The 27,837-nt window shown below is 42.4% G+C and overlaps 2 protein-coding genes across 5 annotated transcripts in view; one reads left to right on the forward strand and one right to left on the reverse strand.

Moving 5' to 3' along the window:
• col17a1b (collagen, type XVII, alpha 1b) lies at positions 1-26,238 on the forward strand. 2 transcript variants are annotated; one of them, XM_079634570.1, is made up of 58 exons: positions 1-329; positions 1,637-1,697; positions 1,992-2,039; positions 2,200-2,307; positions 2,412-2,687; positions 2,781-2,828; positions 2,914-2,943; positions 4,844-4,891; positions 5,160-5,303; positions 5,499-5,678; positions 5,956-6,027; positions 6,125-6,199; positions 6,908-6,982; positions 7,179-7,253; positions 7,359-7,511; positions 7,908-7,991; positions 8,095-8,139; positions 8,241-8,399; positions 8,508-8,747; positions 8,881-8,931; positions 9,066-9,092; positions 9,207-9,233; positions 9,316-9,378; positions 9,761-9,865; positions 10,030-10,074; positions 10,747-10,764; positions 10,858-10,911; positions 11,004-11,039; positions 11,120-11,155; positions 11,251-11,313; positions 11,889-11,924; positions 12,017-12,088; positions 12,260-12,286; positions 12,425-12,460; positions 12,627-12,662; positions 12,744-12,824; positions 13,130-13,165; positions 13,284-13,367; positions 13,454-13,531; positions 13,661-13,711; positions 13,848-13,910; positions 14,003-14,062; positions 14,211-14,237; positions 14,359-14,403; positions 14,668-14,745; positions 14,826-14,873; positions 15,313-15,456; positions 21,679-21,795; positions 21,882-21,998; positions 22,088-22,204; positions 22,392-22,487; positions 22,618-22,764; positions 23,262-23,393; positions 23,615-23,800; positions 24,905-25,066; positions 25,165-25,245; positions 25,372-25,452; positions 25,626-26,238. In XM_079634570.1, the coding sequence occupies exons 2-58, from the start codon at positions 1,643-1,645 to the stop codon at positions 25,667-25,669; spliced, it is 4,722 nt and encodes a 1,573-aa protein (XP_079490696.1). In that variant the 5' UTR covers positions 1-329; positions 1,637-1,642; the 3' UTR covers positions 25,670-26,238. The 2 variants fall into 2 exon arrangements, with proteins under 2 accessions (XP_079490696.1, XP_079490697.1); XM_079634571.1 differs by lacking the exon at positions 6,908-6,982 and having other exon boundaries at positions 173-329.
• Positions 26,233-27,837, reverse strand: part of slka (STE20-like kinase a) — a 29,576-nt gene continuing 27,971 nt past the window's right edge. For all 3 annotated transcript variants that reach the window (XM_079634574.1, XM_079634573.1, XM_079634572.1), the window contains one exon: positions 26,233-27,826. In XM_079634574.1, the coding sequence (XP_079490700.1) occupies positions 27,680-27,826 (147 nt within the window). In that variant the 3' untranslated portion in view covers positions 26,233-27,679. The remainder of the gene's footprint in view (positions 27,827-27,837) is intronic.

Genomic DNA, 27,837 nt, shown 5'->3' on the forward strand with positions numbered 1-27,837 from the left:
AGCCACACCTGCGTTCACCTGAACATGTCCTAAAGCTTTAGTTTGCAGGAACATTATGAAAATTGTGATTCCGGAGGGTATTGTCTTCTTTAAAAGTCTGTCTGTGTGTACATGCCAAAAGATAGGGGAGTGGCTCCATATAAAATCCTACCCAGGAGTCATGTGCAGGCTTGCCTATCAAAGTAGAGAGAAAATCAGAAATAAAGCGTTAGAAATCAGGTAGCAACATTCATACTGCACAAGTGAAGTTCACAGACAGCTCTTAAGTGGACTTACTTTATAACATCAGACAGCAAACAGTTTTCTCTTCAGATTCTCAAGGATCGAAGGTAAAACACATTTACATATTGATCTGTAATTATTATTTCTAAAGATTCTAAAATTATTGTTTTCTTATATTCTAACCATCTGTTGCTCTCCAGAAATACTTGTTTATTTATAAATCCTGATGTGAACAATCAGAATTCTTTGTATCTTGGTTTGGTCGCACCTGACTTGAAACTGGAAACCAGATTAAAACAGTTAAAAGCAAAACACCTTTATGGTTTTAATGATAAATAAGGGGCCATTTTATTAATTATATTTGTAAATGTTTATTTGTTTTATTCTAAACTTCACAGTATGTGGGAAAGAAGTTAGGCTAAACCCTTAGCTGATTCTGAATCGAGTTCTGAACCGCATGGACACATAAAGGCATTATTTGTCTATGGGGGCCCATTCACTGTGTTCAGCTTTTTCATGTATTGTGGTTTGCACGGAAACACTAGCTCTTGCATTTGAAACTGAAGATGTAAGGAGGGTGGGGTGGTGATGAATTGCTTTACTTTCTCCACTGTAAATATGAGACTAGTACTTGCAAGTCTTTTGTTGGAACAAGTACAGTAATTGTCCCGTAGGCAGTTTTTTTCCAGTTAAATAGCCTACATTAAAGTTAAATACGGGGATGTGCCATTTAATCACTTTTTGGATAGGCTATGGTCTGGAATAGTCTTCCATTCTTGAAATCTGAGAAGAATATGCCAAGAAAGAGAACAAAATCCTTTCGTTTATCAGTGTGCACACATTTTACATTTCTTGTTAAAACTTATTTTGAAGGACATTCAGTCATATACAATAAAACTCTTATCATTATGTAAATGCAAATGATTCTGTCATTGCACTAAATTAAGTTTAATTGATTAATACTATGTTAACATTTAAGGTTGGGAAATATTTAAGTTGGGAATATATGTTTTGCAGTTCTTTTGATACAGTAGGCTATATCCTACAGTTCATCTGTGATAAAAAAAAAAAAACATCTTGAAGCTCCATTCATTTGAAATACAACTTTTTTTTTTACAATGAAAATAATCCTCCCTAAAACGCATTAAACTTTCGTTTACAAAGATCACCCCTGACCACTTGGTGAGTTTCACGTCTTTGTAAACGAAAGTTTAATGTATTTTAGGAAGGATTGTTCCAGTGCACCTGGAGGGGGGTGCTACCACAGAAACCGAAAATTCTCGGGCCAGCAGCATGTGTCCAAATTTAAATCTTAACCGTTTTATTTCATCAGAAACGATCTGAAAACAGGGCTTTAAGTGTAAAATACCGAACTTGTCCTAATGATCTGTACCGTTTTGCTATATTTATTTAGCATGGAATGGATGATTTAAGGCAGCAAAGAAACTATCCAGGAGGAAGTTCAGGAGACAGAGGTAAAGATGCTTGATCAGATCACTCACTTTAGTTCTAGCCCCGAGTTTGACTGTATTTAACATAGAAAGTATGGTATTTAATTGCTGTGAATCTGCAACAAAATAGTCTGTGAAGATCTTTAAATTCAGAACACTGCCATCTAGTGGTTCTGTAATGTTACTGAGAAGCTTGATTATTACACTGATGACTAATGAAGTGGCTGTTTTATTCAGTGGTATTTATACTGCTATATATTTTTGACTGTCAAAGTAAGAACTGTTCACATTTATAAGACATGTATTTTGAAAACACAGGCATCACTGAAACAATCTCTACTACAAGAATTACAGCTTTACCTCCACGTAAGTTATCCCCTCCCATGTGTATTTTATGTGTTCTCGTTGTGTTTTATTCACATTCAATGCCTAAATTTCCTATTTGTCATACTGTGAATGTAACGAGCATCTTTTTAATTTGAGGTAAAAGTGGACATTGCTGCAGTTTATTGTTTTTTACCCTCAGGAGGCTTCAGTGCATCCGCCAACAAGGGCATGTCAAGCACCTCCAGTCCTCCTGGCCTGGAGAAGAACATTTTGACTCAAAACAACAGCAGTTCTTTTTTCTCATTCTGTAAGCCAAAAGTTTGATATTTCAAATAACCAAAGACAGAATAAACTTATAGATGTTCTAAGAATTTGTAAATGGCTAAAATTGTCCCTGCTTCTGTGACTCAGCATCTGTGGGGGTGAGTGCAGGAGGGTTAGGCTCTGGATCAAGGGAATATCTGGTAGAGGAGTCATCTGTGAGTAAGAGTAAGAAGGCAGGTGGTGCTTCTGGAGGATTTGAGAGTTTCTCTGGATCTGGGTCTGGATCAGGATCAGGATCAGGATCAGGATCTGGATCAGGGTCGGGGGTCAGATCCAGCTCCACTGATGGCATGAGAAGAACACAAGACTCCCCTTTGTTTCTGGAGAGGAAAAGCAAAAGCACTCATTCACGTCGTTATGATGGTTAGTCACAGCTGAGAAACCTTAAATAAATAAACTAAATCATTTTTGTTAGTCCTTCATTATACCAGCATGTAATCCTTTTTTAAACTTCAGGAAGCTCAAGTGAAAACTCATCCCCAGAGATCAAAAGAAAAGACTATGGTAAGACCCTCATTGGTAAGTGACATTAAAAGGATTAACAGGATGTGGTTGAGACTAGAAATATCAGCTTTTGTTTCATTTCCAGGTTCAGCTAGAGGAAGGAGTCAAAGCAGGGGTGAGATTATTTACACTAATACAAATATTTAAATTACTTTGCATAGGTCATCCAATCAAGTACTATTATCCTATAACATTTTTACTTTTAAAAGGCCAAAAGTATAAAACCCTGCCCACCACAGACATAATTCACAGGGAGTGTTTCTGATTGGCTAAAAATGGTGGGCCACTCCCCAGTCAGGAAGTAGGGACAGTTCATTCATTGAATTACCAAACACATCTTTAATTTAGGCCTGATTCTTTCATTATCAATGATGTATTACACAACCGATTCTGATTCGTCAATTGAAGCATTCAGCTGTCGAATATTTCAGAAAAATTACTATTGTCCATGATGAAACTTTGTTCATTCAAATCAATATCCTATGTCTATGTACAGCTGTGGCTAGAACTAAGTATTGGCATTGACTTATATTTTGTGTTTCATATTCATAAAGTCAGCTGCTTTAGTTGTTGAGGTGTTGATTCACATTGCTTCTAGATTATTGTGCAGACCGATCAGATGCATTTTAAATATCAAAAAGCTTAATTGGCCAAAAAATAAACACAAAAACCCATATTTCAGTTTTTTTTTTTTTTTTGGCACTGGCCCAAAACGGCCAGTTAACATAATTTTACAAATCATATCATCAGCACATGGGAAAGTTTGAACAAGTACTAGTCAGAAAAAATCACTCTTGGTTTACAAAATGATTGTATGATAAGAGCAGACTTGCTATAAAATGAGAGAAGAAGTGCTTCCAATCATTGTGTTCTTGTGTTAACAATGGTTACCTCCAAAGAAAGGCATGCAGCCATCATCGCTTTGCCTTTAAATAGCCTCACATACAAGGACATTTCTGCAAAGAATATTGCACCTGAAAGAACCAATTACCAGATCATCAAAACATCAAAAAGAGAGTTTCAACTGTGTGTCCAGAGACATCCCAGAGTGTCCAGCAAGTGCCAGGATCGTCTCCTCCTGAGGAGTTGGCTACGGAATTGTGTCACCAACAGTGTAGAGCTTGCTCAATATTGGCAGCAGATGGGTATGAGTGCATCTCACAGTGACGCCAAGACTTTTGGACAACGGCCTGGTGTCAAGAAGGGCAGCAAAGAAGCCACTTCTCTCCTAGAAATACATAAAGGATAGACTGAAATTATGCAGGAAGAAGCTGAGGACTGGTGCAAGAAGACTTTTATTTATTATTGTTTATTTATTATTGTTATTTTCTCTTATGAAGCCCCCTTCTGACTGTTTGGGACATCTGGAAAATCAATTGTCCAGAGAAGAAACGGTGGACGCTACCACGTGTCCTGTGTTGTGCCAATAGTGAAGCATCCTGAGACCATCCATGGGTGCTTTTTATCCAAACGAGTGGGCTCTTTCACAATTCTGCCCAAAAACACTGCTGTGAATAAAGAACGGTATCAAAACGTCCTGCAAGAGCAACTTCTCCAATTCAACAATTTGCTGGTGATCCGTGCATTTTCCAGCATGACGGAGCACCATGTCACAATGCGAGAGTGATAATGAAGTGGCTCGAGATCATTTTTCATTTTTCAAAATTTTTCAAAATTCAAATATCATTTTTCAAAACACAAAATTTATGTCACTGCCAATACTTTTGGCCATGACGGTGTATTTATTCATTTGAAAAGTAGCAGTCTAATAAGCTTTATAATGTAATTTTCAGGCGTCATTATCATAAAATAAACACTAAAGGACACCAGCACGATGTTCAATGTGTCTCAACACTTGGTTCGTGGGACATTACTGATCAGTTCCATATATTAAATATACAGTATGTGCTAAATGTATGTGTTAGTGTTGAAATAATGACAAGACAATCATGTTCAAAATTCAAACTGTTTTCTCTCTATCACTATTATTATCTCTCTTTCTGTGTCTGTTTTAGAGACGGAAATCAGGACCCGACTGCAAAGTGCATCTCCCTCAGCTAGATGTATGTTGTCTATTTCTCTATTAAATAAATAAATAGAGATGTAACACTCAACGATAATTAAACTGCATTAAAAAACAAAAAGTGAAATTAAACAAATATGTAATACATTTTTAACTTGGGAAGTTTACAAATTAATTTAACATGTTTTTCCCAGATGCTCAAGGAAAAAGCTCAGAACATATTTAGTTTTGTTCAACACCTGAAAGAGTGAAAGTAAAAGGCATGTTTAGTCATGAAGTTTGTGACTAATACAGTGCTATTGCTATAGGGACTGAGCTGGATGATGTGAAGAAGCTGTTGAAGGGATCGCGCTCCGCCAGCGTCAGCCCCACACGCTCTCCCTCCTCCTCCCCTCCTCTTCCTATACCTCGCAAGGCCACCACCTTAGACACCAAGATCTCCACCAAGCAAGGTATGGAAAGCTCAGGCTGATGACAGATAGTAAAGCTTGATTAAACTGCAAGATATCATTGTATTTAACACTCCTACCAGACCTATGGTGTGCAGAGCCCATTTATTTTCAAAACCCAAATTCCCCAGTTCATCTTGTGCATAGAGATCTTTTGCTCATTGCCAAAGCGTTAAGACCTCCTTTCAATTTTCTCAGTCGAGCAATATGACAGCACTATTCTTGACGCTGACCTTGCCTCGTCTACATGGAACTCCTCCACACTGCCCTCTACAGTTTCCACAGGAGCTGGTGCTGCTTACGGCTTACACAGCAACACCAACAACAAGTCAACGGGAGCTTCGCTTGTCAGCAGCACATCACCATCCTCCTTATCAGGTCTGCATCGCTGATCACTGTTGACCTGACAATACAGAGAATTGAGCAAGTCATTAATCTAGTAATTGATTGAGGCAAACTTTGAACATAAATATGTAAATCCCTCAATATCACACTTTGGAAATTATTATTTTCAAATCAAGAATTTACATCAAGAATGTGTTGATCAAAACACATCAAAACATTCAATTGAAAACACAGTCCTCTAACAGACATACAATGGTATTTTTTTATATACATCTACAAATACATGTTTCTTCTTCTTCTTGATTTACAGTGTATGGCTTCCACAACAATTTAGCTCCTGCTAGTGGAGTTCTAACTTCGAGTGGAGTTAACACAGTCTCAGGTATCCTCTGAGGCATATAATATTAAATAATTGTAATGACATTGAGACAATAACAATCCTTGTAAGCATGTTTCTTTGTTTATGTGTGTATCTTTAGGATATGGAGTGCAGAATAATTATTCAACAAGTCCCAACAGCACTTTTGCTGTTAGCACAGGCGTCTCCACTGCAGGTGTTTGTTATATTTATATTCTGTACAACAGGGCTCAATAATAAGAATGGCCCAGGGTCAATGTGAGACAGTTTTGGGATAGATTATTGAATCGTCAATTGCTCTGTCGGGCCAATGCTGGATTGTCACTGTGTTTTTCACAATTTTTTTTTTTTTATAAACAAAAGTGTTTATAAAGTTTAGTTGGATAATTTAAAGATATTTTTCCCAAAGCCGAAGCCTCACATATGATTTGTTTTGAAATGAATTATTTTGGGTAAAGAAATCCTAACATTTTATGAAATTTATAAATATAATTGATATAAACATACACTAGGCTGCCATTAAAAAATGTGGTAAAAATACAGTAAAACAGTAATATTTTGAAATATTATCACAATTTAAATTAACTGTTTTATGAATGTAATTTATTCATGTGATGGCAAAGCTGAATTTTCAGCGACCATTACTCCAGTCTTCAGAGTCACAGGATCCTTCAGATATCATGAAAAAAAAATCTAAAGTTCAAAAGAAACTTTCAACTATGTAAAAGTTTTTACCTTAACTTTTTATCAATTTAACAATATGTTTTAATTTAATCAGGACACGTAAAAATCATTGCTTGTAATCATTGTTTAAACAGGGTCACTGTGTCCTTTTAAAAGAGGTGGCAAAGAGAGACTTGACATTTAAACATGATTATTTATTTGTTTATGTGTGTATTTCTAGGATATGGTGTGCAGAAGAATTATTCCTCGGGTCCCAACAGCACTCTTGCTGTTAGCACAGGCGTCTCCACTGCAGGTGTTTGTTTGAGTCACAAAGGATTTATTGTTACACTGTAGTTCTCAAAAGACGTAGCGATTGTCACATAATAAACAAGAAGACTTGGTGTCACATTTAGGAACTGGTACAAGGACCCTTAATGAGAATATGTCAAAGAGATAGCCTACTTGACATTTAAACATGATTATTTATTTGTTTATGTGTGTATTTCTAGGATATGGTGTGCAGAAGAATTATTCCTCGGGTCCCAACAGCACTCTTGCTGTTAGCACAGGCGTCTCCACAGCAGGTGTTTGTTATAGTCACTCAGTAAAGGATTTATTGTTACACTGTAGTTCTCAAAAGACGTAACGATTGTCACATAATAAACAAGAAGACTTGGTGTCACATTTAGGAACTGGTACAAGGACCCTTAATGAGAATGTGTCAAAGAGATACCTGACGCTGGAGAAGGAGAACATTCCAGTGAAGAGAGACACTGAGGAACTTATCCTGACCAAAGACAGTGGCAAGCACTTTACCAACAGCGCCCCCAATGGGACAGCAGGTAAACACAGGATTGAATGTTGTATTCGGTGTTTTAGAGATTGATAGTTCACCCAAAAAAAAGAAAATTTCTCCTGTTAAACACAAAATAACTTATTTTAAAGAATGTTGGGAACCAGAACCAGATTGACGGCACCCATTGACTTCCATAGTATTTTTATTCCTACTATGGAAGTCAATGGCAACTGTCTGACATTCATTAAAATATTGTATTTTGGGTTCAACAGTAGAAAGAAACTTATACATGTTTGGAACAACATGAGGGTGAGTAAATGATGACAAAATTTAAATTTTTGGGGGAACTATCCCTTTAAACTGATTTAAAATACAAAATGATTGATGTTTACTTTTGACCTACTCTAACACTACATATTAAATAACTTGATTGATTTTAAAGGGTCATATTCAGATGTTTCAGTGAAGAAGGAAACTATGATGACCAGCTATTCTGAAAGTGTTCCTGTGAAGTCTGGCACACATTGTAAGGGACTTAATTTTCATATATCATTATATTGTTTAATATAAAATGAATTATGTGATTTTAAATTAATTAATGTGATTTTTTTTTTATTATCCCTCCAAAGATGGGTGTACGTCAGTGTCAACAAAAGATAAAGCTACTTATGCAGGTAAAACTTTTTATTTGAGAAACTATTGCACATAATACAGTATAGAGTCACACTGTATAAAACTTGGACTCACCTGTCTCTTGATATTTGCGTTCTGTCAGAGATCCATAAGGCTAAGTTTGAGGATGAGGATGACTGTAAGTGTGGAGGGGGTTTCTGTGGATGTGGGCAAAACTGCTGTTCCTGGTGGAAGTGGCTGCTGGGTTTTTTGCTCAGCCTCCTGCTGCTCCTCGGCCTTCTGTTTGGACTCATTGCTCTATGTAAGATTTGATATGTTTTTGACATATCTAGATTAGAAATGTGCTAAGTAAACATATGTGCTGTTGCATATAGTCTTCTTATCTGTTGCTAATCTCTTTTCCTTGAAGCTGAGGAGGTAAAGAAACTAAAGTCTCGTGTCAGCGCTCTTGAGGGAATATCTTCCTCCATGAATGCCCGCACAAGTCGTCTGTCTGCTCCTATTGATGACATTGACATGTATAAAGATGCTGGAAGTAAAGCAGCATATGTTAATTCACTGGATTCTGCAGTTTATTCGGACAATTCTGTACTGCAGAGAAATGTACAGCAAATACTGAGAGCAGAGCTGCAGTCTGAAGCAATGAAAGGTACAAGTGAAAACAGTTCTGCTCAAACACACATAAACATCGAAACATACATTTTATAGAAATGCATCTATTTTGATTATTAAATGTATTATGCAAACACAATACTTATACATTTTTTTGTGTGTGTATCTAGCCTTACTTGCTTCTTCAGGTAAAGCTGAAAGAGGACTTCCAGGCCCAAAAGGTACAGATATTCAGTTTTTACTGAGCACACATTACAGCAAACCGAACTTATAACTTCTATTCAGATTGAATAGAGAGCAACCTGATTTCCTATCACTATCACAACCACACCTTTACTCTTTTCACCACTTTCAGGTGACAATGGATCTCCAGGAACGAGGGGTTTGTACAGTTTTAAAATCAATTATGCTATCTGTAAATTCAATTAACTTTCTATCTGTTTATATTGATATGCGTACAGTTGTAAACATGATTTTTTTCTAACCTGTTTTTCAGGAGACAACGGTTTTCCAGGGCTGCCAGGTAAGAACAATGCTTGGTCCTCTTGTAGAACTAAAGTCTTAACAGTTGTGCAGCAAAAAATATATATTTTTTGTATCTGTAGGTCCACCAGGTATGCCAGGAAATCCAGGAAGGGAAGGACAAAAAGGGGGGAAAGGAAGTGCAGGTACCTGAAACGTTACACAATGCTTTTATTTTCTGGAATCACGATCATCCATTCTGTTTAAATCTACAATTATCCCAAAAGTTAAGGCTTAGAGGATCAGATTTAGATGCAGTCCATAAATGCTGAAGCTATCAGGTGCTATTGCTGAAGCACTAACAAATCAGTTAGTCCCACACTCCTGTATTTCCTCCATTCATACACTCCAGATTACAGCCTATAGTCCATTGCTACATTTAGGAAGCATATAAGACACATTTCTACTGTGAACACTTGACTCGGTTCTGTTAATGCTCTTACTCTTTCTGAAAAAAGCATGAACCTTTTCTATGTTGCCTCATGGAAACTTGTATGCTAAAGTTGTAAACTAGAATGTATGTGACAGGTGAACATGGTGCAGAAGGACCTCCAGGATTCAGGGGAAGAGATGGTCAACCTGGACCCCGTGGAGACCCAGGACCTCCTGGAGCAGGAGAGAAGGGTGAAAAGGGTAAGCTACTGAATGTTTTGAGAATTTGGCTTTTGAAACATGATCTTAGCATTTAATTCTTACTTAATTCACACAATTTAAGTTCTTATACACAACATAAATTTGAGATTTAAGCTTCTGTTTTGATCATATTTACAATGTGTTTGTGTATCTGTTCGTTTTAGGTATTCCTGGCTCTCCTGGTCAAGCTGGCGCACCTGGGCCTAAAGGTCAACACAAAACACAATTTATATTATTATTGTTATTGTTGTTGTTTTCATTTGGGTCATAAAGCGGATACAGTATGTTTTAAGATGTGAGTCATTGTGCAAATGCATTGGCATGAAAATATATACTTATGTATAAATATGTATAATATATGTCCCTGATTGACAAAACCAGTCACATGGGTCAATTGTTTGAAATTGAGATGTATACATCATCTGAAAGCTAAATAAATAAACTTTCCATATATTGTTTGTTAGGAGGACAATATTTGGCCGAGATACAACAATTAGAAAATCTGGAATCTGATGGTGCAAAAAAATCTAAACATTGAGAAAATCGCCTTTAAAGTTGTCCATTTATGTTCGCGATTGTGCTGCATTCACTCACAAAAATAAATGTTTTATATATTTACGGTAGGAAATTTACTAAATATCTTCATGGAACATGATCTTTACTTAATAACCTAATGATTTTTGGCATAAAAGAAAAATCGATAATTTTGACCCATACAATATATTGTTGGCTATTGCGACAAATATACCTGTGCTACTCGTGACTGCTTTTGTGATCCAGGGTCACATATGTATAAATGTTTAGCCTACATAATCATTAGGCAGTAATGAAATATAAGTATGTGTTTGATCTTTGTTCTCTTTTTGTCTGTTTTTCAACAGGTGCTAGTGGTTTACATGGTAATCAACTCTTTCTTTGAACTATTTTAGTGCCATTGTGTATTTGTTTTCATCATATAATGACATTACATGTGAAAAACACTTTTTGTGCAGGTGAACAAGGCCCTCAAGGCTTTAGAGGGGAACCTGGCACTGTCGGACCTAAAGGTGTGTAGCCCGGTGTAAACTTGGTGCATTTTTACAAAGCCTACATAAAATCGTAATGTTTACAGATAAAAAAATTTTTTTTGCATTTACAGGTGATAGAGGACTTTCTGGTCCACCTGGAAGTAAAGGTTTGTAACCAATTATATATCAGCCTAACATTAATGAAGTCAATGTGAATTCAAGTAAAATTATGTGTGTTTTGTATCAGGTGATCATGGTGATATAGGAGTTAATGGATTGCCAGGTATGTTTAGACTGAGCCGTATCAAAGAACTTGATTCAGTTGAGCCATGTTCACAAATATTTGATTCAGGGTTAAATCACTGTACCCTTCATCAGGTATTCCCGGTGCTGCAGGACGACAGGGACCAGCTGGTGAGAAAGGAGCTAAAGGAGCAGCAGGTAATTCTTCTTTTGCCATTTTATTATTAGAACACCTAAAGAACAGCCATAGGAGTGATAGGAAGAAAAGTGTGGATTGGGATTGTCAGAGTAAAAATGTTTTTCATGGATTGCCTGTATATATATATAAGCATACATGGGATTTCGAATCGTCAAATCTCTAAAAATATTATTGTATTTTCATTATGTGGGTGCAAGTGAGAGTGCAAGCTTTAGAAATCACACTACCGTTCAAAAGTTTGGGGTTTGTGCTACTTTATTTTACATAAGATACCAAAATCGTACCAACCCCAAACATTTATTTATACGATAGTGTAAATAAAGTCTGTCTCGAATAGTTAGGAAAGGAAATCCATGAAAAATCTCCAGAAATTGTTTGTGATTTTTTGTTATCTAAAGCGATTTCCCCCCAAATAATATCACTAAATATAGCCTATATAATATCAATAAATTGTATATTTACACTCAGTTGCGTGGCACAGATTAAAGCTCCATTATTACCTGGACCTCTGTAATGCTAATCTTGTATTGGTGTAAAATAAGTCCCCAGATAGTAATTCTGTCATTTCATATAGGGGCTCAAGGAGCTGATGGTGAAAAGGGCCAAAGAGGTGAGTGGCATTGTCAGAATTTGATGATTTCAAACTAAAGAATGCTTTTCAATCTGCAAATCTGTATTGTGTATCATTTTGTTAATATCTAGGTGAGTCAGGCTCAATTGGCTTGCCAGGAATCAGAGGACCACCTGGGCCACTTGCTGATTCTGGGCAGCCAGGTATAAAAGCATGTAGAAAAACAGGATCCTCATTCTTAGAAAATGATCTGGAGCTGCATGGTTATAGCACAGTTCCCAACATTCACCATGTGATAATGTTAATATAAACTCAAATTTGATAGTGCATTGAGTTTGATTCTCTATCTTTTTCTTCTGTTCTCTTTGAATCAGGAACTCCAGGGATTCAAGGACCTCCAGGTAACCTGTCAATTAAACTTCATTATATTCTCTACCCAAGTTATGCGTTTTATTTTTGTGCAATTAAGATTGTTTTAATATTTCTCAACTATGTATGAAGCTATAATGGTGATCATTGTTTGTTTTCTTTTGTCATAGGCCTACCTGGCAATCCCGGTCAACCTGGAGCTAAAGGTGCTTGAGTGAGAACATCAGTATTAGTGAAATAGAATATAGGATCAATGTTTAGCTGCTTTTTGAAGTCTTCTATTTTTAGCTGCATATTTTGTTTTATTATTGGACATTACCATTAGAACTATGCATATCAATGTCCTGATAAATAATCTTAAAACGTTGACAGGTGAGACTGGTGCGGCTGGAAGAGTGATCAATGCAGGTAAGATTAAGTGAAGCAAGTGAAGTGTTGTGAATGTGAATTGTGAGTAAAACTGAAGTGCAAAACTGCTTGATTTTGCAGCAGGTTCTAGCTCAGTGGCAATCCCAGGACCGCCTGGAATCCCTGGTCCTCCTGGCCCAACTGGCTTTCCAGGACTCTCAGGTATGCTCATAATCATAAACTGTTAAAAACAACCAAACAAAACCCTGATAAAAAATTCAACCAAATCAAAATACATTCCTCCTGTTAACCAGTAAACTCATTGTACCAGGAGTGTTGATTTTACAAGTTTGTTGATTAAACACATTATTATTAATAATGACAACTTGCCTGTCTACATAAATGTGTGAATATTTAATTTAAAAAAATACACTGAATGACATAGCCTACTTAAACTATTTACACCGTTTAGATACAACTATATATTTATAATGTGACTTTATGACACGTCTGTTTTGTAATGCTAGGTCCCGTTGGCCCTGCTGGACATCCTGGTCAGCCTGGTAAAATTGCATTTTGTATCCGGTGTTGCTATTTATTATTGCTATAATATGAGTAAAATATTAATTATTATCAAATGACTTTCCATGCATCCATGCATCCACCTCGATTTTTGTGCAGGTCTTAAAGGTGATAAGGGAGATCAAGGAGAAGCGGGTATTGTTGTGAACACTGGTGAGACTTTGGTTTCAACGCGTGCAGAAAGTAAGTCTTTATTTGAACAATCTAACTTAAACATTAGGAGCTTATAGAATGCATTAACATAATGCTTGTATGTCTGTAATTTTTAGGACAGTATGGGGCTGGAAATGTTGCTGTTACTGGACCACCAGGTCCTCCTGGTCCCCCAGGGCCTCCTGGACGTGCAGGTAAAGTAACATTATCCATGAAACAAGTTTTTTTGTTGTTGCCACATTTAGTCTTTTTGAAGCTCATGAACTGTTAAAGTTATGGATATTAAAAAACAATTTTAGATGTTAATTTTTAATCTCCAATAGGAGATTCCAGAGCAGGTCCACAGGGACCACCAGGTTTGCCAGGCTCAGCAGGTAAGATGACGTAAAGCAGTACTTTACACAAAATATGACATCTTTAATTTTTTGGCCAATTGTACATCTCACTCTACTACTAACTCATACTCTATAATGGCATACTTTTCTCAACGCTTCTGTTACTGTGTAATAGGATATGGCAGACCTGGTCCTAAAGGAGACAAGGGAGATCCAGGAAACTTTGTGCCTAATTCAGGTTGGATTACAGCATATGCCTGGTATTATACATTATTGTAATGGTTTTGTGGTTTTTGAAGGCTCACAGATTTACAAATGCTGCCTACACAGGAACATTTTTTGCGGGACCACCTGGGCCGCCAGGACCCACAGGGCCTAAAGGAGCGACAGGTGAGTCTTACCTACAACTGGAGTTTTGTTGATTCTTAGTACCTTTCTTCCAACCTATCGTCAGTGAAAACACCATGAATGTGAAATGTGATGTCAGAGAGTAGTTTAACTATTATCAGATATATAATGCTATATATGTAAACTTCAGGTGCCCAAGGTCAGAGAGGATATCAAGGTAAGGGTTTCTTCTCCAACTAATTCTGAATTTGGGTCACAAGAATTAAAATGAACCGTAAAACACATCAAATACTCAGATGGATCACCACATGCCTTATAATAGTGATATTCTTTTTTAGGGGAATCAGGTCAGCCTGGCCTTCCAGGGAGTCCTGGTAGAGTTAGTAAGTTATTTTTTTCTTCTGTTGACAGATTCATTAACATTAAAACTCAAAACAACATATTTAGTCAATAATGAGTCAGTTTTAATTATATTTTGTGTGCCTGTGTTTAGTTGGTTTATGGCACTTAGCCTCTACAACTTTTAATTTGCTGTTCATTGAAATATTGTAAATAGATTATAAAACATCTGGCACAAAGAGGAACAGTTTTTAAGTGTTCATAAAAGCTATAATAAATATTGAATCAATCTTTATTTTACTCTTTAGTCTCGGAGTACGGTGTCGCTCAAGGGCCACCTGGTCCTCCAGGGCCTCCTGGACTGCCTGGACGAGAGGGCCGTAAAGGTAAATAACTTTAAAGATGATACATTGTATTCAGGTATATTATTATCTACAGTACAATCATTTTTTTTATAATTTTTCAGGGGATCCTGGAGTACCAGGTTTTTCAGCATCACAAGGAGAGTCAAGAGGTAAATCTTAGGATGATGTACTGGATATGTATTAAAGGAATAGTTCACCCCCAAATTTAAATGTTGTCATCAATTACTCACCCTCATGTCATGACAAACCCATAAACGTTTATTCATCTTCAAAACACAAATTAGGATATTTTTTTTCTTTTTGGGTGAACTAACCCTTTAAGCTATTGACTTGTCTTTACCTCTTTAGTGATTTTTTTTAAAACTGAGCATTTTGTTAGCTGTCACCGAAAATAAAACCATATTCAATAATATAAACTTTAAAAAGTTGGATACCTCAGTGTGGGATACCTCATTTTGGAAAAATATAATGGACCCACTAGAGCTGTTTGGGAATAACACTGACCTCCAGTTGCACCATTAATAGATTAGTAGATGAGTTTTCCAAAGCAAAACAATGGCGTAACTCTCTGTATCACATTGTCATCAGTCTCTGGATCAGGAGCAGTTGCAGTCGGGCCCCAGGGGCGGCCTGGTCCTCCAGGACCTCCTGGTCCACCTGGTGCTACAGGTCATTCCAGTGGATCTCATTCTGCTTCAGACTATCAGCGTTACATCATGGAGTATATGCAAAGTGAGTACCTGTTTATTTGGAGGATCACATTCCTTCTCCTGAAGGTCATTTCCTCATGAATGTGTCATGTTCCCTTTCGTAGTCACTTCGAGTTACGTCGAAATGACGACGAATGGGGTTCGCTTAGAAGCCTATCCTCTTCGAATATTAATAAAACGAGCCAATGGCAAGCAAATGCCATGGGTCTGCTGAATTTGCATAGCGTAACTCCGCCCCACAGTGTGGGTATATAAGGAAGTGAGCCGGCAACATGCAGATATGTTTTCGCTTTCGGAGCCAAGTTTATCCTTCACTCCACAAGCCATCCTGAGTATCATCTCTATTCCTCTTCGAGACGAGCTTCCCTCCAGGTGTTGGTGTGACAGCGAGTTCCAGCGAGTGCACATTCCCTGCGATCTGAGCAGTGATCTGCCAGTGTGTGTGTGTTCTCTCCCTGGTCGCTTCAGCATCTGCGGGGATTTCTCCTTCTCTCTAAAAGAGCAAAGCGCGTGGCACGTCTTTTTAAAGATGCATCGCCCGTGCCCTTCTGGTTGTGGTCACTGGCTGTCTGATTTAGATGGGCACAATCGCTGTTTTGCGTGTTTGGGCTTAGAGCACGCCAAAGCAGCGCTTGTGGATGACTCATGTTTTCATTGCGGAAACATGACCATCGCGACACTACGGTCGAGACTCAGTGATCTCGAAAGAGTGAGAGTCCCCTCATCCACACCCCGATCTACCCCCTCTAGTAATAGAGCTGGTACTTCGGCTGGTGGCCAGGGTGACCTGAGGGTGACGGTGTGGCAACAACAACCGACGATTCGTCCTCGGGCCACATCCCCCTCTCAAGTGCCGCAACCCGCGAGCCGACCAGATGATGCGCTCGATCAGTCCCGGCCAACGGTCGGCGGCGGACCGAGTGCGCCGTCTGGCGCTCCTAATGACGATGCTATGTCGATCACAGCATCACAAGGTGGGCAGGAGTCCTCGGGAGATGAGGGGTCGGCTGTGCTGCCGCCTCCGGGCGCGTCAGCATTGCCCGATCCTGATCCCGAGCTGACGGCCATGCTTTCCCGGGCAGCCGCGAGCATCGGGTTAGAGTGCAGTCCGCCACCCTGCCCCGAGCGCTCGCGTCTGGACGATTGGTTTTTGGGCGCGGCCGCCGATTCACGTCGGCGTCCAACCCCAATGCCTTTCTTCCCGGATGTGCATGAGGAGGTCTCGAGGTCCTGGAAGACACCCTTGTCTTCCCGTGATCGCTCGGCGACCTCCTCCGCCTTTCCTCCTCTCGATCAGGCGGCTGTTTACGGGTACACTGGGGTGCCTATGGTTGAACGCTCTGTTGCGATGCAACTGTGTCCACAGAGTGCTTCTTCCCGTGGTGATCCTAAGCACCCCTCCAAGGCCTGTAGGTTTTCGTCGACCCTGGTGGCGAAGACCTATAGAGCTGCGGGGCAGGCAGCCGCCTCATTGCATGCCATGGCCACTCTGCAGGTCTACCAGGCCCAGATGCTCAGGGACATGCACGAGGGGAGGACTGACCCAGGGCTCTTCAATGAGCTGCGTGCCGCCACTGACCTCGCTCTCCGGGCGACGAAAGTGACCGCACGCTCCCTGGGCCAGGTGATGTCCACTAGTGTGGTCCAGGAGAGACACCTCTGGCTCAACCTGGCCGATATGAGGGACGCTGAGCGGACTCGTCTGCTTGACGCCCCCATATCCCAGGCTGGCCTCTTCGGCGGAGCGGTTGAAGATTTTGCCCAACAGTTTTCAACCGCCCAGAAGCAGACTGAGGCTATTCGTCATATTCTGCCCCGACGGCCCGCTGCTGCCTCCACCCAGCCGTCGGTTCAGACGCCTCAGCCTGCTCGCCGCCGAGGGCGCCCTCCCGCGGCTCCCGCCCCTCCCGCACGGCCCCAGCAGCAGCCTTCACCCGGGCCGCGTCGTGGAGGACGCCGCAGGCAGGCGCCCCAGCCCTCTCCAGCCCCGCGCCCCGCTAAACGCCAGGCCAAGCGGCGCTCCTGAGACGGGCTGCTCAGAGATGGCCATCAGTTCTTCTCAGGAGATGGTAGCAGGACCACTCCTTCCCCCGGTGGAGGGCCGGGGGAGAATCCTTTGTTCTCCACTCCCCGCTGCTCACCCACGGGTGGGCAGCACCCTAATGTGGTTAAAGAAAGAACTGATATCCCCATCTCTGAGCCCCCAGAAGGGAATGACAGTGCGCGCCGCCCACGGGCCCCGCCGCTCTCATCCCCTTCTGTCGCCAGACCCCTGCCAGAGCACGCCCCCGTGGAACGCTGGTCCTTCCCTGGCTCCCTCTGGCAGGACGCGGCTAATGACCGTGCCCCCACACCGGGCCGCTATGCCACCCACGTCCGGGCCGGTCATTCCGCTTCGCTGCACCCCCGCGGGGACGTCTGTCGTCCGCATGACCCCGCTGGCACAGTCCTTGGGAGCCTGGTTAGAGCTTCCCAACCTGTCCCGCTGGCTCGCGCGGACCATCAGGCTCGGCTATGCGATTCAGTTCGCGCGGTCTCCTCCCCGCTTCAGGGGAGTCCGCTTCACTATGGTCGGTGGCAATGCCCCTGTCATGAGAGCGGAGGTCGCCACCCTGCTGGCGAAGGGTGCGATCGAGACTGTCCCTCCAGCCGCAATGAGGTCCGGCTTCTACAGCCCCTACTTCATTGTCCCCAAGAAAACCGGTGGGTTACGACCAATCCTGGATCTGCGCGTCTTGAACCGTTCCCTTCACAGGCTTCCGTTCAAGATGCTCACGGCCAAGCGCATTTTCGAATGTGTGCAGCCACAGGATTGGTTTGCAGCGATCGACCTGAAGGACGCCTACTTTCATGTCTCCATTCTTCCTCGACACAGGCCGTTTCTACGGTTTGCTTTCGAGGGGCAGGCATACCAGTACGCGGTCCTCCCATTCGGGCTGGCCCTGTCTCCTCGCGTCTTCACGAAGGTCGTCGAGGCAGCCCTTGTGCCGCTACGGCAACACGGGGTTCGCATCCTGAATTATCTCGACGACTGGCTAATCCTAGCTCACTCTCGGGACCAGGTTTGCGAACACAGGGACCTAGTGCTCCGGCACCTAGTCCGTCTGGGCCTTCGGGTCAACTGGGAGAAGAGCAAACTTTGCCCCGTGCAGAGGATCTCTTTTCTCGGTATGGAAATCGACTCGGTCGCCATGTGCGCGCAGCTTACGAGCGAGCGCGCGCAGTCACTGCTGACTTGCCTGAGACAAATCCAGAGCAAGAGTGCGGTTCCACTGAAACTTTTTCAGAGGCTCCTGGGGCATATGGCATCTGCAGCCGCGGTAACGCCGCTCGGATTGCTTCATATGAGACCGCTTCAGCACTGGCTTCACGATCGAGTCCCGAGGTGGGCATGGCACCAGGGCAAGCTCCGAGTACCAGTTACTCCGACCTGCCGTCAGACCTTCTCCCCGTGGACGAACCTCAGCTTTCTACGGGCCGGAGTGCCCTTAGAACGAGTTTCCAGGCATGTTGTTGTGTCAACGGATGCCTCCTCCACGGGCTGGGGTGCCATGTGCAATGGACATGCTGCCGCGGGCTCCTGGACAGGACCCCACCGCCTATGGCATGTCAATTGCCTCGAGTTGCTGGCAGTACGTCTCGCTCTGCACCGCTTCCGGGCGCTGCTCAAGAACCAGCACGTACTAGTCCGATCAGACAATACCGCGACAGTAGCGTACATCAACCGACAAGGTGGTCTACGCTCCCGCCGTATGTCGCAACTCGCCCGCCACCTCCTCTTATGGAGTCAGAAGCATCTGAGGTCGCTTCGAGCCATTTATATTCCGGGAGACCTGAACTGTGCAGCCGACGAGCTCTCACGGCTTCAGCCTCTTCCTGGAGAATGGAGACTCCATCCCCAGGCGGTCCAGCTGATTTGGGATCAGTTCGGGGACGCACAGGTAGACCTGTTTGCCTCCCACGACTCGTCCCACTGCGCCCAGTTTTACTCCCTGACCGAGGGCACGCTCGGCACGGACGCTCTGGCGCACAGCTGGCCCCGGGGCCTCCGCAAATATGCGTTTCCCCCAGTGAGCCTTCTTGCACAGACCCTGTGCAAGATCAGGGAGGACGAGGAGCAGGTCATATTGGTTGCGCCGCACTGGCCCACCCGAACCTGGTTCTCCGAACTTGTACTCCTCGCGACAGCACCTCCCTGGCCAATTCCTCTGAGGAAGGACCTCCTTTCTCAGGGACGGGGCACCCTTTGGCACCCTCGTCCCGATCTCTGGAACCTCCACGTGTGGCTCCTGGACGGGACGAGGCAGGTTTGAGTACCCTACCACCAGCGGTGGTGGCTACCATCACTTCCGCTAGAGCGTCGTCCACTAGACATGCCTACGCGTTGAAGTGGAACCTCTTCGTCTCTTGGTGCTCTTCTCACTCAGAAGACCCCAGATCATGCCCGATCAGTGTCGTGCTTTCCTTCCTGCAGGATGGGTTGGAGCGAAGGCTGTCTCCCTCCACCCTGAAAGTATATGTTGCCGCTATCGCCGCACATCACGACGCAGTTGATGGTAAGTCCGTGGGAAAGCACGACCTGGTCATCAGGTTCCTGAGAGGAGCGAGGAGACTACAGCCTCCTCGCCCTCCTCTCGTTCCCTCTTGGGACCTCTCAGTGGTACTAACTGCCCTGCAGAGTGCTCCCTTTGAGCCTCTGCAATCAGTGGAGCTTAAGTTCCTGTCAATTAAGACAGCGCTCCTGGTTGCTCTGGCCTCCATCAAGAGGGTAGGGGACCTGCACGCATTTTCTGTAGACGAAGCGTGCCTGGAATTCGGGCCGGCCTTTTCTCACGTGATCCTGAGACCCCGGCCTGGATATGTGCCCAAGGTTCCCACCACTCCCTTCCGGGACCAGGTGGTGAACCTGCAAGCGCTGCCCCTGGAGGAGGCAGACCCAGCCTTGGCATTGCTCTGTCCAGTACGCGCCCTCCGTGCTTACGTAGACAGAACGCAATGTTTCAGGACCTCAGACCAGCTCTTTGTCTGTTATGGTGGGAAGCTGAAGGGAAGGGCTCTCTCCAAGCAAAGGTTGTCTCACTGGATAGTGGACGCCATTGCTTTGGCTTACCAGCAGCAAGGTCGACCGTGCCCCCTTGGTGTGACGGCCCACTCCACCCGGAGTGTGGCCTCCTCTTGGGCTCTAGCGCATGGCGCCTCGCTAACAGACATCTGCAGAGCTGCAGGCTGGGCGACACCCAACACATTCGCCAGATTCTACAATCTCCGAGTGGAGCCAGTGTCCTCCCGAGTACTCGCTTCAACCAGCCGGTGCTAGGACCCGCTCAGGTGTCTTCGCTTGCTCGCCATTCCACTCCACGGACTGGATACGTGCGATATTCTCCTCAGGTGAGCCTGATAAGCCCTGAGTTCCTCCAGCGCTGTTGACGTCAACGCCAGAGTTATGCCTCCGGCAGCTTTCGCGTTGGCTAGGTGCCACCATGTGCATGGTTCCCCCGCTGGGCGACCCCCACGTGTGTATTTCCACTGTAAGCCTCCTTCGAGCATGTGTCTTTCCCTTGGCAAGCCAGTCTGCCACCCCTGGGGTTGAAATACTCCACCCTACGGGCTGGACACCCCAGTGTTATCCGTATGCACCCCCCTCCGGGTCATATGTGTTTTCTTAAGTCCCCCCCCTTCGGGCGGGCACTGATTGCATATTTCCACTGTGATATGCTTCCCAGTGTACCTTGGTATTCCTGTGTTAAGTAGGAGTCCTTCGTCCGTGCTAGTCTCACGACAGGGAGCTCAGACTTACGCAGGGCACTGGAAGACAGCCGAGGTGGCGTGATTGGACTGGGAACCCCATTCGTCGTCATTTCGACGTAACTCGAAGTGACTACGAAAGGGAACGTCTCGGTTACGGATGTAACCCTCGTTCCCTGAGTAGGGAACGGAGACGTTACGTCTTCCTGCCACTTCCGCTGTACCGCTGGAACAGCCTGAGTTCAGCTTGGCTCCTTCAGCGAAGAAACATATCTGCATGTTGCCGGCTCACTTCCTTATATACCCACACTGTGGGGCGGAGTTACGCTATGCAAATTCAGCAGACCCATGGCATTTGCTTGCCATTGGCTCGTTTTATTAATATTCGAAGAGGATAGGCTTCTAAGCGAACCCCATTCGTCGTCATTTCGACGTAACGTCTCCGTTCCCTACTCAGGGAACGAGGGTTACATCCGTAACCGAGACGTTCTTTCCACAGGTGACAGCATGAGGCAGCATTTGTCTAGTATTCAGGGCCCACGAGGTCCACCAGGTCCACCTGGAGCTTCAATGTCTGTAGAGGACATTTCATCTCGGGTTATCGCTTACATTCAGCGTAAGTTAAGATGTAATCTGCGCCGTTTCAAATGTATTTCTGTTTCTCCTGCTGCATTCGTAGTAAAATATATACTTTTGTTTCAGGCTCTGGAATCAGTGGTAGCATTATTAGCCAAGGTGCTCAAGGTCCTCCAGGACTTCCTGGCCCCCCTGGCCCACCTGGAAGTTTAACTGCTGACTACATCATTTCCCTTTTACAGAGTGAGTAAACCATATCAGATCCACTTATGTATAAACAGCCTTTTGAGTCTTGAATCTGAGAACTGACCCAGTGACTTTCTTGTGCTCAGGAGAAGACGTGAGGCGTTATGTGGTTGGCCCTCCAGGACCATCGGGTTCACCGGGGATTAGTGCTAGCACCTTTAATGCACAGGAAGTGGCAAACTATGCAATCAGAATAATGAATGGTGTGTCTTCAACCCGAATTCTATGTTAAAGCTTCAATAGATTGAGATTTTGTCCCAGACAGCAACATAGTGTCGGCCCAGATCCGGTACACGTGGAATCAACATGTACCAGATGTGGGCCAGATCTGGGCCGACACTATTTTGTTGTCTGGGGTAAGTCCAATGTCATTTGTGAATTTGTTTTTAGAGCAGGGGATGACAAGCAGACCTGGACCACCAGGCCCTCCTGGCCCACCTGGCCAAGCAGGTGCTACCTACAGCGACATAACAGCTCTTATTCAGAGTATGTGATTCTTTTTAAAATGCCCTTTTTCATTTTTCAAAATAATTTTTCATTATGTGTTTATAACAGTGCATGCACTTGCGAAGGGTTTCCTTTTCTTATATTCCCCTTGAATGTGTCCCCTTTGAAGGGTCAGGGCTCGGGGGAGGCGTTGGACGTCCAGGGCCCCCTGGTCCTCAAGGAATACAGGGACCCCCTGGTCCGCCTGGTGCCACCGGAGGCAGCTCCTCTGCAATCTCGGGTTACAAACTGGAGGACATCCAGCTCTACCTGCAGAGTGAGTTGTCCGATGAGTTTTATTCTACTGTCTGAGGCCCGTTTTACCCCTGGTATCAGGATGTGTTTTCAGTTCTCCAACCACAAGTGGTCAACCGAGATGCATTATCGTTTACATTAATTACTGCTTAACATGCATTTTAAATAAGTCTCCTGTGACCTCTTTGTGTGGACCTTCCACCATTATCCCGTCACACTTGTGTTATGACTCTCACAAGTTAGGTCAGTGGGTGGAGAGCAGGCAGTCTTTTTGGCTGTTTGGCGAACACATTGAGCATCTACTACACTATGAAAGCGGTCCAGTCGCATACGTTTTTGACTATACTTTGGAAGCAGTTGAAAGTGGACAAGCTCAAATTGTTTTTGACCATGTTTACACTTGTGTTTAATGCTGTCCACTTGTAAATGGATAGACAAAAACCCAGCTTAATGCCAGGTGTAAATAGGGCCTTACCTGCAATGTTACAAAAAATCATTATGTGATTCTGTGGTATTTAGAGTCTGGTTTTAGGGGACCTCCAGGTCCACCAGGACCCCAGGGTCCTCCAGGTGACACTAGGGGCCTGGTATCATATACAGGATCTTCTGCGCGAGAACAGATCCGTGCTGAGCTGCAGGATTACTTGAACAGTGAGTGTCACTCACCACATGCTCTAATCCAGAAACTGACACCTCAGTGTAACTTTACATTGGACACATTCACTTGGCGGATGTCTGACTGATTTAACAATTGATCTCACTCCATTCTAGATTCTGAAAGTTGAATGCATGACTTGTTGATCTCCCAGATTTGTCTCATCAGTTTCTGAAAACACTTTTACCACATCAATAAATCATTTAATTTTTTTCAGGTGACACTATGAGGCGCTATGTTCACAGTCCCCCTGGGCCTCCCGGTCCCCCTGGTCAGAAGGGTGAACGTGGTGACCCCGGACACAGTTATCAGAATGCCAGAAGCCAACACCGCTTTGGCACTGAGATCAGTGAACCAGTGGACTACTCCAATGTTGCAATAAAAGTAACTGATTACATTAAAAGTGAGTACAGCATCGTTCAAGTCCTATGCACCACAGTTATATTCAAAATAAAGCTGTAAAAGTAACTTAAATTTGTATTTCTGAAAGAAATATCCACACATACAATGCAGCAAAAGAATAGAGTAATCATTTTAAGTAAGCGTTTTGTCACAAGTGCTGATATTTAGTCCAAAACAAGTGACTGTCTTTCAAGTAAGCCATTGCATCATTCATTTAGGTGATTTGTTCTATTCCATTAGTACTTCTTCTACATAATTAATTCACAACTTTTTAAAAATTATGTTCTATTTAGTATGAATGTAATTCAAATCTTCTATATTTGTTGTGTTGTCATTGTCATGTGACCTACCAGTGTCAGTTGTGTCAATATTTCACATTTGGAAGAGAGACGTACAAACGTTTTTTTTTGTGTGTGTGTACGTTCGTTCTCCGAATCACACATACTCACATTTGAGAAATGATCGTAAGGTCAAATGTAGGACGGTTTCTACGCAACATTTTATAAATGAAGCCCCATGTCTTGAACAGTGGGGAGGAACAAACCAGTGTTTAGGAGGAGGGTAATGATAATGGGTGTAAGGGACTTTTATTTAAGGAAATTAAACAAGTAAAGAATTTAAAGGCAAAAATATAAAAATACATTTATTTTAAAGTAATCCATTTTAACAATGCAAATATTTTTAAAATATGCACACATTTGACTTGTAATTGTTTGCCTAATATGCCTTAAAAAGCTCTGTGAATGTTTTTGTTGCCCCGTCACATTCAATTATGAATTACAAGCGTTGTGCTTGTCCCTATTTTTCATCCCTATGATTCATTCAAAAACTCCACTACTATGTGTTGGCTTAGTTTGGTACTACGAGTATCTGGCGATGGTGTGTCTAAAAAAAAAAAAAAAAGAAAAAAAAGAAAAGAGTTTAACGAAGCACTGAGATAAAAAGCAAATCCGTCCATTTTTCCAAACCGCTTGTCCTAAGTAGTGTTTGCAGGGATGCTGGAGTTAATCCCAGCTTTTTGGGCCCTGGTCAGGGAAACACCGTGAACTGATGGCCAGTCCATCACAGGGATAATAAGCAAACCCATGTCACTCTTTTCCATTAGATCAAGGTCTACTACAGGACCTGACAGAGGGATACTGGAGAACACAAGCAGGAAGGATCCAAGGACCCGCCGGGCCTCCTGGTCCTCCTGGCCCACCCGGGTACAGCCGTGTGATTGGTGCCTATGGGAACGTGACTGCAGACCTCATGGACTTCTTTAGAAGTCAGTGTCTACTTTTACTCACATATGCCGATTATATATTTTGTTACAGCATTTGGCTTGTATTATTATTTATTTTTGCCTAAACATTATCTTTTTAGCATATGGGACCATCCCAGGGCCTCCTGGCAGGCCAGGACACAAAGGGGACAGAGGATACCCAGGACCTAAAGGAGACAAAGGTACCAGTCATTGATTTAGCCATTCTGGACTAAATCAAACAGGAAGCCAGCTAAAGGGCTGCCCGATTAAACATGAAAGTGAAGAGCTGTGAATATTAAGCTGTATGGTTTGTATGTGATCTACAGGGGAAACCGGGAGCTCAGGGATACCAGGCCTCCCGGGACAAAGAGGACTGGAGAGACCGAGGGAAGAAAAGGGTGAAAAAGGTTAGAATAGTATACTCATCATATATCCTAGCATGATGTTACAACTATACATTCAATATATTAAAAGTTATTACGTCACATCAACCAGCATCTAAAAATCCTCAATGACGTATTTGAAGGCAGCACTGGATCCAGCAGTCCCTCTGACATGCATCTCTCTCCATGTTGAACAGGTGATATCCAGACTGGGAGATGGGTACGGACCACTGGTGTGTAAGGGCTTTTGCAGCAGCACACTTTCGTGGATGCACTGACAGCGAAAACAAATCTTTAAAAAGATAAATCCATAAACTAGCCTCTCCTTATGAAGTAACACAGTTTAGAGGCTTGTTTGGTTCCTATTTTTATCACACTATATACAGTTTTATATTCAAACCAATGCATGCAATATTTTAATTCATACATTCAAAATTTTCAGCTTTACTAGCATGGGTTTAAGACATCAGTTTTAGTCTTCATTATTATGCATTTAGCACTTAAAATGTACTTTCTTTATCCAATTGTGGACTTTGTAATTGCCTTTATTTTATGATTTAATTTTTGTATTATTGTATTATATAAATGTGTCTATATGGTGAAGTCTTGCAATGCAAACACACAAAAATCAAATCAGAATGTAACTGATGATACGCCAAACAAATAAGTATCTTAAGCGCCTGAGATAGACCATGTGATGTAACATGACTCACTTTACAAGAGCCACTGAATCTTTAACAAAGAGTATGATTTGAAATGAACCAAACTGCACCATGTTTAGAAAATAAACACCAATAAATCAAAGAAAATACAATGAGTTTTATTTACAGTATATCAATGGACAAGCGTTTCGATACATAAATTGACCTCAAAAATGCATCAGATATTCCATCAAAGTGCTGCGAGAGGTTAAGGTCACTGTTCAGCAGTATGACACTGGGATATCTCTGGACAAATATCCTGTTTGTGCAAATGCCAACTTTTAAAACCTGTTCAAAGAGTTCATGTCTCTGGTAAAGTACAGCATTTGGGATTTCTCTCAGCATGCAAAAAGTATATGAGCAACAGCATGTCATAATATGGCTAAGATACAGATGTGTGATTTCTTACACAAAACAGGTTATCAAAAATAAAGCTTAAATCAGATGAAAAGTCCTCAGTAACGGTGAGAAATGTTCATGTCTTCCCAATTCAACTTTTGCAGACTGCAATGGGCCATTCAACATTCTGCTCTACATTTGACTATCAAAAGTATGTGTCCTTCAATAAAAAGAAAACCTAAAATTAAAATAAACAATGTAACGTGCAAGTTCATATTCCCCTCATATTTTGATGAAACAGGAAAAAGAACGAACAATAAAAACGTTCAACTTCAGTTAAATCCATAAATAACCTTTTACCACCATATATGAAACATTCAAGGCGGCAAAGACTGCCCTACTCTCCTTCAAATACGTGAAATTAATTTGCTCATAAAAAAAAAATAAACTCGGCTACTCTGGACCACAAAGTGACATGCCAAATGAGAAATGACATCATCGTATACAAATATTTGGGCACAATTTCCTTCCTAATGCATTAAAGAGATCACTACTGCATATGTTCAATTTGTTTTTAAGTGTGCAATGTCAACTTATGGGTTACATTCCTTGACTGCAAATATCTTTAACCATAAAGCAAAGAGTAAAAGTTAAATAGAGTAGTACGTTTTAAAAGCAACTTTGCATGGAGATTAAAAACAGAATAGGCAAAACTCAGAGGATACAAAAATACAACATATAACAGCTGATACAAAACCATAACAGAACTGAAGCTTGTGTACCAGTGACTCGAGTGTTTAAATGTGATCTCTCACCACTTAAGTTAAATACTCTGTCTGTGATTTTATGTTTGTTATGGGCTTTTCATCATGTGACCCTTATTAAGGCTGTTTCATGAATGTATTCCACAAAGACAAGATGATATTGCCTGAGTGTATTCACGGTTAATTTGCGCTAATGTTTTAAGCACAAATTAACATGACCAGAAGACAAGATACAGGAAACTAAAATGTTAATCCATTGGATTCAATGTGGAAAAAAGCATGTCAAGGTAATGCATAAGGTTTGTCCTTCATTATTGTTAGCTTTCTAACTCTCAGAAATGTCATTTCAAACCCATGCATCTATTCTGATCTCATACCTTTGAAAGGCCAATGGACACATGACTAGAACAGCACTTCCTCGCTTTAAATAAAGCTCAGTGGTGGAGGTTAAGAGCCGGAGGAGTGGACACTGGGAATAGGGTAGAATTTAGAAACTCTGCTCTGGGTGGTGGGATTGAGGCATTCAGACTCTCCACTCATTTTAAAGAAGACTTCCTGTTCTTGCAGTTTACGTGTGAACTCTTCCTCCAGAGCCTGAGAGAGAG

This window comes from Phoxinus phoxinus (assembly GCF_949152265.1).
Source record: "Phoxinus phoxinus genome assembly, chromosome: 14".
NCBI lineage: Eukaryota > Metazoa > Chordata > Actinopteri > Cypriniformes > Leuciscidae > Phoxinus > Phoxinus phoxinus.